Genomic DNA, 16,135 nt, shown 5'->3' with positions numbered 1-16,135 from the left:
AATCCCTAATGCCTCCGCCACATCCTTGGCAGGCGGCGCCCCTGCCCTTTTCCTCCCAGCTCTTCGTCTTGGCAAAACTGGAAGCTTCCTCCTTCTGAATTCTTTTTGCTCTCGCTTCCTCCTCCTCCTGGTGCCTCAGGATATGTGACATGCATTCATGCCATTAGATGATGGGGTTTGACCAGTGGGCACATGATTAGACGTGCTTCCCCCTCAGCCTCTAAACCGGCTAAAACCGTGTGTTTATGGGTAATTACACTGGAAGTAATTGCATATTATCTAAAAACCGACGAGTGAGACGGAGTAGCAGCTTCTACATCATGCTGCAGTGCCGTGTGGAAAAATGTTTGATGTGGTGGATTTTTATAGGGAGCCTGTTTGTCTTTGTACTTGTGTCAATGTTTACAAATATGTTAGAATTATTTTGTATGGCTCATGGTGTTTGTCCTTTACTGTGTGTAAGAGGATGTTGATATTCTTAGGAAAAAGTGTTATGAGAGCAGTCAGGAAAAGTTGATTCCCATAAACAGGCTAACTTGAGACATCTGTTGTGAGAGGCACTTGAATCACTATTTACTGTTTTGCAAATTTCCACTGCACATCCCAACCTGTGTTTTTCCTCTTATTTTTTTTTTTATTATTCTCTGGCAAGTGGGAGAATTTGTTGTGTTTTCTCGGGGTGTTATTATGGTTGAGTTTGGGGACTGTCAAAGGGACGAGACGCCGCACAGTTAAACTGGGACTCTCAGTACCCATCAGGCCCCCGTGAGTCTTTGTGAAGACGACACCACAGAAGGCGCCTTCCAGAGAAAGCGTCACATCCAGTTAGCAGACATCCGGCGCGCTAAAGAGGTTAAACTGCTGCGCCTGGCACAGCCAATTGTATTGATAACCGTTTGAAGCTGGTTTTCTCTCCTACCTGGCATCACGCTTCACACGCTTTATTCAGCTTGCCACTCCAGACAAACTTCAAACCTGGGAGAGTGTGCTTTCCTCCACTCAGGTGTATAGAGGTGTGGGTGTCTGTGGGCGTCTGTGTTTGTATGTGTGTGTGTGTGTGTGTGTGCGCAGAGCCAGGGGCCTTTACTGTTGTTTGTTTGTGCTTCCTCCATTCTATAAACCAGGCCTCTGATCTCCAAGGCATCATGCCTCAAAATTCCTCTGCCGTTCCTGCTCCATGTAAATATATCGGTGTCAGTTTGTCTGATGATGAAATGCGCATTAGGATCCGGAGCAAGGCAGGGAAACCACGCCGCTTCTTTTGCGATTAAAGCCATCCTCTCGGCAGTGTGAGATCTCCGGCTTCTGTGCGTGTTAGGGAATAAAGTTTCTGCGAGCAGAAAAGTGTCGTCGCACATCTGTGTTTCCTCTTGACTTCTCGGTCTATTCCTACTTTTGCTTTACCGCTCTCTGCTGTCTTTCCCTCTCACACTCCACAAGTCTTTCGTTATCGGCTTGTTAGCCCGAGGTCCTCGCCTTGGCCTGGAGTTATGGCTCTGTCGGGCAGCTGCTCGGCCAGCCCTGGGGGTCCTCAGAGGCAAATGGCATGTCAAGGAGTGGTCACTGAGGTAGATTGTCCTCCCCACAGTCAGCCTCACTGCCAACACTCTCACTTGTCCAATTAGGGGCTCTTTGGCCCCCCTTTAAGTCCCCAACTCGTCCACTCTTGACTGATAGTCCAACATCTCTGTCCCCCAGACGAACACACCTGACACCCGCAAGAGCACAGGTACACACACACACACACACACACACACACACACACACACACACACACACAGCAGCGTTCTTGTCTGTCCATCCATGCTGCATGACTGAGTCATTTGGACACAGCTGATAATTATGTAAACTACCAAATGAACCCAAGTGGACGCATGAGTTAATTATTTATTTTTAGTAATTGGACAGAAACAAGCGTTTTGAAGATGCCACCTTGAACTTGTGATGAGCATTTTAAACTTTTACTATGTAATGATGAATGAATTAGTTCATGATGAAAACAATTCACATGATACATTTTAAATGAAAATAATCAGCCCCAGTTGAAGCGTGATTTCTAATAATATCAATCTGGTGTGTCGGAGTCTTCGTGCCTGTTGCCGGCTAATTAGTAATACCACTTTTTAGTGACAATTATTTGCAGTTGACCAGACTTGATTAGTGATTTTGCTCATCCAATCACGGAGCTCAGTGATGCTTTTTGACTCGATATTACAATTGTTGATCCAATTCTAATAGCTGTGAACGGATGTGAAAATGGACATTGTGTTAATTAGTTTATCCTAGTAACACATAAGTGTTAGATTACCGTGGCACCAGGCGAACCTGCTGGCCCGTTACAGATGTATTAGTAGTCTAATGCCGGCCGTACTTGGATAATGACAATAATTCAGTGGAATATTGGACGTGTAAATCAAACTGAGGCTGTGTTGTTATTCCTGCCGTCGCTGATTGAATCGATTGTCGTGTGCTTGTCGGCTCCCCTGTAGACTTCAAGCAACATCAATCATTTCCTCCCTGCCACAAACCACCGTGTTGCTCCCATGACGTTTCGGCAACTTTCCCATAATTTATCCTGCGCTGAGATTTGAAAGCTCGATATGACCAAATTGTAGAAAGAAAATCAACAGTTTGTTATTTATTTATTTATTTTTTGTTCTTTCAGTGGGGGAATTTGGCAGCTTGTAAAAAAACCCAATTGTTGACATGTTCTTGGATATAAATATGTGAATTATTTGTATACACCACCACCACGAGAGCATCACACGTCCTTTTTAACATGTTAAATGTATTTATTTATTTTAGCGCTGAAACAATTGCCTTATCATGTAAGTTATTCCTCACATGCCACATTTTTGCCATAATATAATGTGTGGACGTTAGAAGAACATCAGTCATCTCTCATGCTCCATCTTGGTTCCATCATCAAAGTGTTGCCCGTCTTTAATGGTTACTCAAATCTCTTTGTTACGCTCACATGCACACTGGAAAAAGCAGTGACCCTGCTGGCAACAGCAGGAACATTAGCCATCGGTACCTTTTTTTTTTATTTATCTATTTTTAAGACCACCTGGCCCCCCTAACTCAGCCCCCTCCCCTCCCTCACCCCCACCGACACACAGAGAGGGAGAGAGGAAGGCCTAATTCAAAAATGCGTGGTCCTTCTCTGCTCTCTGCCCTCCACCAGGAGACCGAGTGTGAGAGAGCTGCCAGACATCACACGGAAGCACCGTTAAAAATACATGTATACCACTCCTCATCATTTATTGATGGCCTCTCCTCCCTTTATGTTTATGAGGTGAGAGGCCTCCCTGTGGCCCTGGTCAGTGACCCCCAGGGTCCACCAGGGTGTCCAAGAAACTGCCTGTTCTCTTTAATTTAGCCGGCTTTCAGATCATGGACACTCTTCCACATTTATAAGCTGTATGCAGGGATCACTTATAAATAGTAAATTGCTGCTGTGTTGGAAACTGTAGTCTCAAGAATATTCTGCTTTTCCCCGGGTTTTGAGAATCAGCATTATTATGTTGACCTTGGATGCATAATGGGATTAAAATGTATTTTTAAACCCTTTTTTAACCACTTGTCCTTTCCATCTATTAATGTCTGCGTTAACTTTCAGTGTATAGAAATATGAAAATCACAAAAGCGCCAATTAAGATGCAGTTGGGAAATTCCTCCCGTTGTCTATCAGATACATTTATCATCACTGTGAATCACAAGATAGCAGTCAAGCCAACTCATATCTCCACATCAAACAGTCGGTGTCTCCACACAGACGGGCTATTTCTCAGTCTGTGTAGTCCTGTTCTTGTTTTGCTCTTGCTGAATTTATCACATTGCGTCTACCGCAGATGAATAACTTTGCATGTTTATTCTGAAAGAAGCTGAAATAAGTGACGGGGTTTGTGGTGGGGCTTTGCGGCCGGCTCTGAATGTCTTTGTCTGGAAGTCATTTAAGGATCAGTGTGAGATTTACTCCTCGCTTGAGGTTGTCGTCCGGTCCCAGAGGCATTTCCAGGTTGGTTGGCCGGTGGGGGTCAGAGCCTCGGGGTGTGTTTCTTTTTTTTTTCCCATGTCGTCTGGCTGAAGTGGCTGCTGAGAGCGCCGTGTGACAGCCGGCGAATCCTGCCGTAACACAACAAGGTATTGATTGAATAATCTCTGTGTCATCTGATAGTAATGTGGCTTACAGACCCCCCGCTGCACACACAGCTTCCATCGCTCCCTGGGAAACCTGCAGGCCAATCATAGGAAGAGGAATTTGTTTGTGAACGGATGAGTTATTACATTTCTTCTCACTTTGGTTTTTAACACGTTAAGAAATGGAGAGTCCTCCAGTTCCACCAATCATATATACATATATACATGTCTCATATTTAAATGTGCCTTGAAAGGATTGTTTGACACCGTTGACATTGCCTCCCTCGTCTGTCCACATTGCTAGATGTTGAGCCAAAAATCCAGTTTGTTGCTCCACACGGCAACTTCAGTGCTTATTGGTCATCAGATAGAAACGTGCCATGTCAGCGTTGAATGTTTTGTTCACTTCTTCTTTGATTTGCTATTTAGACAGTATTCTCTTGAGGCAATTTGGGTTTCCATTGTTAAAAGGAAATTATTTTAGAGAGAACATTTTTATATTCCTCAATATGAAATGTACAATATAGTTTTCCAATTGGTTTGGTTTTAAGGATTTTCAAATATTTCCCGCTATAATCAGGCAGCCTGATGTTAGCGTTGATCAGGGATCCTGCTTTCCAGAAGCAAATGGATAAAACTTGTAGCATTCACGTCTTATTAACAATCTTCTTGTTACAATTTGGACTCGTCATTTTCTATCGACTACAATGTTTCTCAGTTGGCAACAAAATGGCTGCAGCTGTAGCTCTACATTTGTTTTTTCCTGATAAATGACACATCAAGTAATCTGTGTAACACTTTAAAAAATTGCTTATTCACTGACTTTTTAACTTTTAGGTAACCGAACAATGTGTTCACTTTCAGCATTGCAGCATTATGTTGACAGATGACAGTTAGATGAATTCGATACTTTCAGCCAGACAAGCTGACAACCGACAATGTTGAGGCCTGTTTGACAAATTTGACTTATTGTCTCAAAAGTTGCGGTTGGTGTAATTTAAAACGTGGTTTTATTATCTTTGGCTCCAAAGCTGGGAGTTTGTGTAATATTAGTTTTATAAGCATGAAGCTGTTGGCGGGTCTACGGGTGCCTGGTGGGTCATCCAGCAGCACTCTGCTCATTTCAGTCAGCCAGCTGGGAGATTCACCATCACCATCGTCTGCAGTCCGGTGAAGAATGAGAGCTTTCACATGAAGGATGTGTAGTTGTGAAGCAGCAGCAGCCCCACCTCTCTCTTCCCCGTGTCTCTCCCCCTTTCTCCCGCTCTCCTCTCCTGTCTTCCTCCCTAACCCTCCTTCTGATCCGAGAGGAAAGCTTTCATTATTTGCTGAGATTGGGATGTCAATCCCCGCGCCCCTGACCCAAGTTTGTAGTTCTCCCCCGTCATATTGGGGAAATGATTAGTGGGGTTATCTCCCCTCCGCACGGCGAGGCTTTCATTCCTCCTCGCGGCCCCCCGTACCTCCAGGCAAGGAGCGGCTCTCTAACCGGGAGGCTGCTGCTCCTCCACACTCTTCCCCCCCGTTTACACTGGCTGATACTTCATCACGCTCTTCATCTCTCTAAAAGTCTCCCTTCATTGCTGAGTCAGATTCATTTTCGCGCCAGCCACGCTCTTCTCCTTTTCTCTTCCTTATTTGCAGCTATCTAGCCATAAAAATGTTGGTTATGGTGAATAAAGCTCTGTGACTTTTTAATTTTAGATTTTAATGTGATGGAGAATAAAATAGATTTGGAAAAATTATGACCTTGGGTCAGTACACATTTTGACGACTCCATAAGCTGAACATAAGTGCATCTGTCTATATTTACATTTTTTAAAACCATATAAACCGAAGCATCATGATCTGGTTTAAAACAGACTGCCATATTTCAAAAAAGTCAAAGTCAAACACTTTGTTTGGAGTATTACACACGAGGGTATGTGTGTAATAAAATGGTTTTGCTCTGTTTTGAACCACTGCTGTGTGCTACGGTGGCTTCAAAGGTTACTGCAAAATGCCCTAAATACATGTGCTATGTGTGATATGGAGGCTATAGGCATGTGGGAATAAGTTGATGTAGGCTAACAGCAGACATAATGGCTCGTATATAAAAGCACATCTCGCTTATGCGCATGAAACTGCGAAATTAGTTATTTTCGTTTGTGTCCATTGTTGAGGAAAAACGGCAAAATAGGCCATGCGTTTCTTGAACATTTTAATTGATCTATTTTTCATCTCCCCCCGCGGATTTTTTAAAAAGCAAAACGCTGCAGCACATTGAAACATTGTTAATGCGAGCTGCAGATTTGCCTCATTGGTCCACTGAAAGGAATAAAAGCAAATCTAAAAGCGAGCACAATGCAAATGACGCTTTGATTCACTCTTAATTTCATCAATTGCTTGTTTTTTGTTGAGTTTTTTTCTTCTTTTGAATTATTATTAATATTATTAGGGGTCCATGGGATTAAGCAGAGTCACTGATCCTCTGGGTCTAAGTCTTTTTTTTTTTTTTGTCTGTCGGGAGCTCAACGAGACTCCATCCGCACTTCATTAACCCTGAGCCGGGGACAATCCACGGTAAGAGCCGGGGGATTTACCACCAGCCTTTCACATGCAAAGAAAGGGAAAAAGGAAAAAAACTCCGAGTCACCCAACAAGACACACGGGGGCTTTTCCTTTATATAATCAGCTGTGCACTTTGCAAGAATATCCCCCTTTTTCATAAAGAGGGTCTTCGTTATGTGAATCGGTCACGGATCCTCATGATGAGACTATAATGATCTTTTGGCAAGTTGGGAGGTGTTTGAATATATATCTTTTTTTCACCCCTCTTCACTTTCCCTGTCGTCAAAAATCCGCTCCCTCTGTATTTTTAATGCAATTTTCCGCCTCGTAACTGCGCCAGTTATCAGGCCGTCAGTCTGATATTTCACGGCGTGGTCAGCCACTAAATGGAGGCCCCAGATAACAGGTGCCATGCGTGGATGACAGCAGGGGGAGCTGGCTATCAAACCCATTATCGACTTTCAATTAAAACCTATTAAAGTCTTTTGTCTAATCGTTAACATCATACACGCCAAGTCTTGTCCGTCAGCCTGAACTCCTTTAACCCCCAACGCACCACGGCTGGATAACTCGGGGCCACGGTGACTTGGAATGGGTGGGGGGGCAGGTTGGTGCTTGGGTGGTTGGGTGAAACGTGTATGGAGGAGGGAGGGGTGGCGCTGGTGGAGCCGCTGACCAGCTGTCCCTACGCTGATCCCCGGTCTGCAGTCAGCTCCAGCCCGGTCACCAGCTGTTGGAGCCGTTTGGCAGAGGAGCGCGCATCCAGCACCCTCAAGGAAGAGAAGGATGGAAACAATCAATTTCCAAATGGGATCATTTAGGGCACTTAAACAATTGCGCACATAACATTAATATTTCATCTCCTGCATTGTTTATGGAAAACGGATCGGAGTTGCTGCTGTTAATTTAGGAAAGTGGGAATGGTGAGGAAGAGGATGACGCGGGGGGTTGAACGGGACAGGGGCTCCAATTTGGAAGGAACACCCGTTCTGCTTTGTTGGCCCATCTCTAAAGACATTAGCTGGAATTGATCTTTGATTGCACATAGTGTGTGTGTGTGTGTGTGTGTGTGTGTGTGTGTGTGTGTGTGTGTGTGTGTGTGTGTGTGTGTGTGCGTGGGAGAGAGAGAGAGACAAAGAGGGGACGGTTAGTCGTGCGCGTACGTGCACGCGCTTGCTCTTTGCTCTTAATTTCCAATCAAACTTTCCCCTCTTTTCCTTATTTGCAATCAAAACTGTGTCTTTGCATTTAAACCTTTGGGGAAAATGACTAAAATGAAACGCAATAAGTAGAATAATAAAAGCCAACATTTCTTTGTAATTAAAACAGGATAACATGAACATTCGTCTAAATTGAACTTAGTTGGGAGATCTTTCTGCAAATCTCCGCTCTTCTTTTGAAAAGGTTAAGAAAGCGGATGTCAAAGTTCCCTCTCCACCGGCGACAACTCCTTATTAACCGCTTTTTTTCCTCTCTCCAGTCCCCACGACCTCATCTCAACATTAAACACATTAAATCAACGACACTAAACCAAACAGAGGAGGGAGAAGCCGTTTGACAGACATGCTGAAATTCACTCAAACACGTTTCCCTCTAATAGAAACCCGCGAGCCCCTAAAATTGTGTTTATTTTCGAGCTCGCTTCCAGAAAAGTGGAGATGTTTAAATACAGCTGCAGCAGTCATCTCCTCAACCTTTGCTCGCACTGACATGTGTTCATATCACTTCATAATAAAACATATTCTCAATATGTTGTTAAGTCAGAGGGGCTTCTGCATTTACTTTGCATTTATTTTCCGAAGTGTTAAGTTTTTCCTACATTATTGCACCAAATGTTTTTGTTTCAAAATAATGCTAAACACGGTGTATTTATATACAGTTACCTATGTAATTATTTAGATGAACCTTATCCTGAAATGAGTTGATATGGAAATATTATTAATAATAATAATAATAATAATAATAATAATAATAATAATAATAATAATAATAATAATGCAACGCGACACGGCCACAAACTGCAGCTCCAGAAAGAACAGAGAGATTTGTCGCGTTAGACTCAGGTGTTGCTGCTGTTATCAAATCCACGTGTTGATCCCGCGTGAGGCGCCCGCGTGCCATTTCCGTTCCACACACAGTCAAGCAGCCACGTGATTTAAATGAAAGACTTTTATTTCCACATTTATAAAAGTAATTCTCTTTTACATCAAATCCCCCCCTTTTTCTGTTCAACAGTTGCTGTGAAATTCAACCCCCCCAAAAAATGACCTTCACGAAATTGGGGAGAGAGTTTTTGGGGGAAGCTATAGAGGAACGGAGAAAAAAATTAGAAATGAAAGTTAAAAAAAAAAAAAAAAAAAAAAAAAAACGATCCAGGAAATACGAGAACCACTCCACAAGTTTGATATCTGCAATATACATTTTTCACCAAAGGAGAGTATAACAATTAAGGGTTTATCACGGCTTCATATGAAGTAACATAAGTAATGCACAACGTCTGTTCAAATACATCTAGAGCAAATCAACAGTTACTCCTGGACGTGGACCCGAGTCCGATCGCTTGGTTTCTCCAAAACAATGAACAGAAAACTGAAATCATGTCTGTGAACGCGTCCCCCGTGTCCTGACTGCAGGGATAACACTGCTTGTTTTTTTTTCTTTTTTCTTTTTTAAAATAAATTACTTGACATTTTTACTCCGCTAAAACTTCAACTAAGAACAAGAAAAAGACTTTAATATAGATTTCTTTCTTTCCGTAGCTCTCGTGTTTGTGCCTATATGTGGGTCCAGGCATACTTTCTCAGACAAATATGTTTTTTATGTTATTTTTTTAAAATTCTGACTCGTTCGCATGTATACTTTCTGGTGGCTAATCTAGCCTATGTTAAACTGGATCAACGTGGTCTGGAAAAGACGCACTAATACATCAAACAAAGCAACAAAACAAAAAGAAAAAGGTTCCTTAAAATCAGTCTCTTTCGAATAAAATGCAAAATATTCTTATTTACAGGTTTATGACTGCTGATCATCTTGTTCTTCACGTGTAAAGAAAAATCAATGACATATTTAAAAAAGAACTATTCACTAATTGTTCCTTTGGATCCTCTAAGTACATTATATTCATATTACATGGAAGGATGCTCCTTTGCCATGAACGTCCACATAATGATAATAATGGTAATAATAATGACGATAATAATGATGATGATGATGCCAATCGGGGGTCTAATTGGCATTGAACTGTAGGTCAAAGTGCCACCAACAATTGTATCTGTTGTTGGGAAAAACACCTGAAATACTGAACTTGGATCAAATAAATACATAACTTAGATGCTTTGATTCATATTGAAAAATAAATAAGTTATAAATAAAGCTCGTGTCCCAAAAGAAAACCGGAAACGATCCTTCCACACAGACAGTTTGAGTCCCAAAGCTCCGTCCACATGGGTTCAGCCTCAATCGGCCATTTCGCACCAAGTAAAGGCCTCGAACTGTTTGTTTTTCTCTTTTTTATTTTTTTCTGTCTTGGTTGTATTTCTTCTCATGAGTCCCAAGCTGCCAAAGTTTGGCGTATTAAAAAAACAAACTGCAGGGACCGGCTCACCGCTGAGTTGGCCGGGAAAGCACGCCGGACATGGGGGGCAGAGGCGGAGGCGGCTCGCTGCCCCCCTGCAGGCCGTGCAGCAGGATCCGCGGGACCAGGGGTCTCTGCAGGGCCGGCGGCGGCGCCGAGGGGCCTCTGTACAGGTAGAGGGCCGCTCCGGGGTCCAGGTTGGACACCAGACTTTGCGGGTAGAAATACGGGGATGGGAACATCCTCTGCAGGGCGGAGTAGTTTCCGGCTTCCGCCAGCAGCTCTAGTCCCACCGCCGTCTGCCTCTTCCACTTCGTCCTGGAGGAGAGAGAAGACGCCGCTTTAGCCTTTGTGCATGTTCGAGTCTGACACCACAAAATAACTCCCATCTGTTTATCTGGGCTCCAATTAGAAGTCGGGAATGCATCTGTTTTTTTTTTTCTCTTTTTAAATCACCAAACTCTCCAACCTGCCACTTGTATTCACACCCTAGGATGTCTGTTCGATTGCCAGTATGCACTCCATGCAGGTGAATAATTCATCATAAAGATAATTGAGTAGATATAGTGGTCTGCTTGAATTATTGATATGCACACATGCAACAATGCATTATTCATACTCCAAAGTGTTGTTTTTATATTTATTTATGTCATTTAGCTGCCTATGAGTCAAAGCCGACAAACAAATGCTGAAGTTAATTCAACCGAAAACGGCAGAAAACAGGGTTGTTTTTTTTCATTGACGAGATTCTCTCACTAGTGCATCCAGTTTTATTTATTTACAAAATGTTGACGTCTCTGTTTCCAAGCTGTTTGCAGGTTGACATGAATCGGATGCTGCAAAAGTAATCGTGTTGCATGAATATGCTGAAAACTGAAGGAATTAACGCCGCGTCCCAAAGCCCCATTAAAGAGGATTTGTGTTGATCGAAGGGAAAGGGTGTCTTCATGAGATCACAATGCCTTTCTCTTGATAACGAGGCTGCTAAAATATAGAATAGACATCAGCGACGTGGCTTATCCAGACAATCTGTGACGCTCAAAAACCATCGGATCAATTAATCAGCTGTCAATCAATAATTGCTCCGGGTAAATTTACCGAATGTAGCCTGTTATTTTTTAGACTAATTGAACGGTTAATCGACGAATTGATTGACCGAGCATTAAATCAAGCTATTATAATAAATAAATTGTCAAAATGCTAAAAAAATAAAAAATAAAATAAAAAAATAAGCCACTTTATCAATGTGAGTGTTGATTTTCTTCTATACTGAATTTATTTTAAGACCTCCCTCCTGCTCTGGGGAACTGCGGTGACATTTTATGGACCAAACCATTTATCAATTAATCGGGGGAAATCGGTGAATGACTCCATAATTAAAATATCATTCGGTTTCAGTCCTCGTGGCAGTGACCCGCGTGCCGTTAAGCGCAGTGAACTCATGCCACCTTTAGGGTGAAAGGAAAACATGGCGCCCCTGGGTCCATCACGTCACGAGCCCGACGTGAGAACCCAGACCCCCCCCTCCCCCCTCACGCTGCTGCGGGGTCTTTACCTCCGGTTCTGGTACCAGGTCTTGACCTGTGTGTCGGTGAGGTTGAGGGAAGCCGCCAGCTCCATCCGGTCCTGGACGCTCAGATACTTCTGCCGCTCGAAACTGCGCTCCAGCTGGGCCAGCTGGTGGTCCGTGAAGGCCGTCCGGGCCTTCCGGGGCTTCTTCAGCCGGACCTGAGGACTGTCCCTGCTGCTGGAGATCTCCCTGTCCCCCTCCTCTTTCACTGAGACACAAAGAAGAGAAGACGGTGAAAACAGAGCCTCATAACTGCATCGTTTCTTTCGCATCGTTCAACCTCGACGCGTAAAGAAATCTGTACACAACGCAGAGCAGCTGTAGCAACGCAAATGAAAAAAAACTCACGTTTATTGCCCTGTAGCTTTTCATTAGCCTGTAGCTGCTTACTTAAAACAGGGAATTGATTAAGTCGAAAATAAAATATGTAACATGAAATAGAATCTAATTGGATTAAAAATAGCTAAATTCATTCTAATTATTATCAGTTTATTTTAAATGGAAAACACTTATTTTGTCCTGTTTGAGGTGTGCCAACTAAAGGCTCGATTGTGATTGATTACATTTTATTATAATAAGAATACAATTATTACTCCCCCTCTCAAAAGACGACAAAAGCCTGGAACTAATTACACATGACTTCATGTGATTTTGTATATAATTTATCAGTGTTAGAAAATGGGTAAAATAAAAAAAAATGTAAAATTATTTTAAATAACTGGTTTGTGAACTATTTGCTTGTAGGAATATTTAAAAAAGTCACACAAAAACCTCCAAATATTTCTTGTTCAAATGTTTTAAAAACAGGTCTGTTTTATTTTTATTTTAAAACTATGTATCCACATTTGAAAGCATGTGGCAATTTCCACTGTTGGGTTTAAAATCCCGGCGCTGGAAACACTGCCTATAGGCTATATGGAGCTATTTGATTTGGGCTTAAATTGTTATGAAAAGCTCTTCCAATATTCGCTCTTCCAATCTGATATTTCCCCCGCAGTCTTTGTTCTCTTTCTGCGTGGTGTCATGTCAGGGCGAGCATTGATATACAGTCCTTATAGTCAATTCTCTGAGAAAAAAGAAAAGGGAACGGGAAGGGGGAGAAGCGAGCGAGGCGAGAGATCTTGGTAGTTGAATAGTTGAATCGTCTCAAGGAGCACAATAATCCGCCTAATTGAGCCACAAGGGAAGGACGAGCCTTTCAACCGCGACCGGAGAAACTTCACAGGACCGTGGAAATGAGTGGAAATCAAGAGCCGGGCGGCCTCGCGCGCTTACAAATCTGATTAGCGCCGGGGACAAATTGCATCAAATCCCTGAAATATTATAGGAGGCGGATTCGTGGAAATCAAAGCCACCGTACAGGCGCTCTGTGGGCCCCGCGGCTTCCTCAATCAATCAGCGCGTCGATGAGCATCTCCATCCACGCTGTGACACACGCGAGCGCGCGGACACACGCACGCACACACGCGGAATTTTTGTCGAGCGACTTGATGACGTGACGCCACATCCATAGCATACAAGAAAAAAGGGAATTAGGAGAAAAACTATTGTGTGCCTACAAGTGCATAAAACAAGTAATAAATAATAATAATAATACTTTTTCACGTGTATTAAATTCAATGCTCCATTCTCTCTTATAGCCTACAGCGGTCGTCTTCTTTACAGGCACTGCTTCATTAAACTGTCAATGACAGGTGACATGTCTGTTATGGCTGACATGATTGGAAACAGAAAGGCCCTTGATGGCATTTATCTGGAGGCGACCCTGTCATCTCCCTCCCTGACACCAACAGATGCTTTCTGGGTATTCTGCTAGCGCGACGCTCGGAACGTGCGTGCGGACAGCTGCTGGCTTTAAATGTATAATCTTAATAAAAATACCAACTCATTAGCCTGTCACCGTGCAGAGACAAATCTCATGTTTCCCAGCAACATGACGCGGCGGCGGAGGTTCGGCTCAATTTGCCCTCATTGATGGCTTCCGGTGGCCGGCTGCTACTGGAATAGTGTTTATTTATAAAGATGCAAAATAGCCCGCAATTATTCAAGCCAAGTTAGAACATATTATTCTTATACATTATTGTATTCATACATTATCTGTAAAGGCCTATAACATATTTAGGACCCAAATTGACCTACCCTATTTTCATTATCTTTATGTCTTGAGTTTTATTTTATTTTTTTCATTAGCTCAGCTAAATGTTTGCTTTAGGCCTTTATTTTGAAAAGCAACTCGGCTTTCATTGAAATTTGATTTGTTGTTTCAACTTCATGCACCGATCTATTTTCTCCAGATTGCACCACTCTTTGTATATTGTACGACACCTCTCTGTACCCTTTTGTTTTATTGCATTTGTTATTAAATGGCTATTTAAGGACGTTTATCCTAATTGCAAATTATAATTATTTTTTAAACTATAGACCTAAATAAATAAAAAATAAAATATCAAAAAACACCAACTAGAATCACATTTTAAAAGAGGCAACATTTTCTCTGTTACCAAAAGTCCCGAAGGCCAAATCACTATCGCCTCCAGCCTCATATAGAGCACCCTCTCACATGTCCACAGTTCTCTATCCTTACCTTTGTATTCACTGTCTGACGACGAGTTGCTGTGGATTTTCTCCATAAAGTCTTCCGCTATCTTGGAGACCAGCCTCCCCGCCTCCTGGGTCGGCTGTCCATTGCTGGAGTAGGGCGCGCAGGCGGCCAGGGGCTTACAGTCCGCGAGAATGTCTCTGATGAGGAACGACGAGGTCACGGTCCTCTGCTGTGACCCCGCCGATATCTGTGCGTGCTGGAGGTGCGGCGGCAGGCCGATGCCGTGACCTTGCCTCTGGGCCACCTCGTCCACGCACTCCCTCCTCGGCGACGGGGGCGACGAGCAGCCGCTCTCCACGTCTGATCTCGGGCTGAACTCCAGAGGCGAGCGGCACTCCCCCACCAGGCTGTCCCCCTTGGACACCGGACTTCCAGGCCTGTGGGACAGCAGCGAGTCGATGCCAAAACTGGACCCGTTGGTGGACGCCTCCATTGTCTTGATCGAGGCCTCCTCAAACTACCATTTGGTATTCAGGACAAGTTTTATTGTAGGGAGGTAGGGGGGTTGTTTGAGTCTAAGTTGATCCAGCAGAGTAGAAAGAACCCCCCACCCCGCACCAACACGAATGTTTTTGGATACGCTACAAATGAAGATTATTCATCCGCTATTTCCAGTTTCCCAACTGGTTCTTCAAAGAGCAAATATCTCCAGGCTAAGTTGTGTTACAACAATCGTCCATGCATCCGATTTGTTTGCGTCAAGTCTAGAAAAATGTGTCCTCCTGAAATCGATGCCGCCGCTGTCGTCTCTTTGGGGAGAGTCGATTCTTCCTGCTTCCTTTCAGCCCAACTCCGTCCGTTTCAGTTCACAAGCCTCGTCGGGGAGATGAACCCGCTATTGTTGGAATTATCTCACCTGCAGGACACGAAAAGATGCAGAAATAACGACTGTTTCTGGGTATTTTGGGAGCAGCAGCGCACCGGTCTCTTGAGAGGTAAACCCAAAGAAAGCGTTTCAGCACCATGGACAGGTACAGGAGCGTCAGAGCCGGGAGAGGACCGGAGCACCGCGTTCAGGGGGGCTCGTCATGTGGCCACGCAGGAGACCGATGAAAACCGTTCGCATTCCTTTTAAGCACAACAAGAAACCGTTAAAAATACACGAAGCTCGGCGAGAGAGAGAGAGAGAGAGAGCGCGAGGAGTCCGAGAGCTGCAGCAGGAAAAGAAAGCAGCAGAAGAGGAAGACGCGGGACGATGCGATACCGCGCCGCGCAATCGAAAAAAAGGAGAGGTAAACTGGGTTAAATAGTCACAACTGGCAAGTAAAAGGACGAGATGCGGTGGGGGTGGGAGGGAATCCCAAAAAATTGAACTTGAGGAAAAGTCAGGAGCTAGGTTTTAAGAGCGCCTCGTCCACGTGAGTCCCCTGTGACAAGCCTTCATTGGCTGAGGGGAGCTGGAAGTGGACCTCCCTACACGCCCACTCTCTCTCTCTCTGCCTCCCACCCTCCCTCCCTGCCTCCCATCCTCCCCGGCTCATCCTCACTTTGATAAAGGAGACACTGAATTCATCAGGAGACTCAGATCCAACTGTTTACAGGCAATTTTCACACTGTTTGCTTTCATTACATCATTGATGAGGCTTATAATGGGGTTATTATGTGGAGCGACTCGGTGTTTTTCTTCTCGACTCCCTTTCTTTCACTGGATCTGTTTCCCACCTCCCCACCTCCTGTTTTTTTTAACTGATTTGGG

General features: G+C 43.7%; 1 protein-coding gene across 1 annotated transcript; it reads right to left on the bottom strand.

Annotated features, from left to right (window-relative positions):
• Window positions 1-9,398: 9,398 nt before the first annotated feature.
• Window positions 9,399-15,725, bottom strand: barhl1b (BarH-like homeobox 1b). The gene is made up of 3 exons (XM_084035367.1): window positions 14,422-15,725; window positions 11,823-12,045; window positions 9,399-10,585 (listed from the first exon to the last, which is right to left on the bottom strand). The coding sequence occupies exons 1-3, from the start codon at window positions 14,870-14,872 to the stop codon at window positions 10,294-10,296; spliced, it is 966 nt and encodes a 321-aa protein (XP_083891493.1). The 5' UTR covers window positions 14,873-15,725; the 3' UTR covers window positions 9,399-10,293.
• Window positions 15,726-16,135: the final 410 nt, after the last annotated feature.

This window comes from Eutrigla gurnardus (genome assembly GCF_963514095.1).
Source record: "Eutrigla gurnardus genome assembly, chromosome: 19".
In the NCBI taxonomy this organism is placed as follows: Eukaryota; Metazoa; Chordata; class Actinopteri; order Perciformes; family Triglidae; genus Eutrigla; species Eutrigla gurnardus.
The sequence above is the reverse complement of the archived record's forward strand: the minus strand, read 5'-3'. Positions and strand labels throughout refer to the sequence as shown.

Bases quoted from the DNA above. Each gene is read 5' to 3' on its own strand.
- barhl1b (XM_084035367.1), bottom strand. From the start codon at position 14,872: ATGGAGGCGTCCACCAACGGGTCCAGTTTTGGCATCGACTCGCTGCTG. The intron at 12,046-14,421 runs GTAAGGATAGAG...TTTGTGTCTCAG, and splicing joins GTCAGACAGTGAATACAAAG to TGAAAGAGGAGGGGGACAGG. The intron at 10,586-11,822 runs GTAAAGACCCCG...TCTCTCCTCCAG, and splicing joins ACCTGGTACCAGAACCGGAG to GACGAAGTGGAAGAGGCAGA.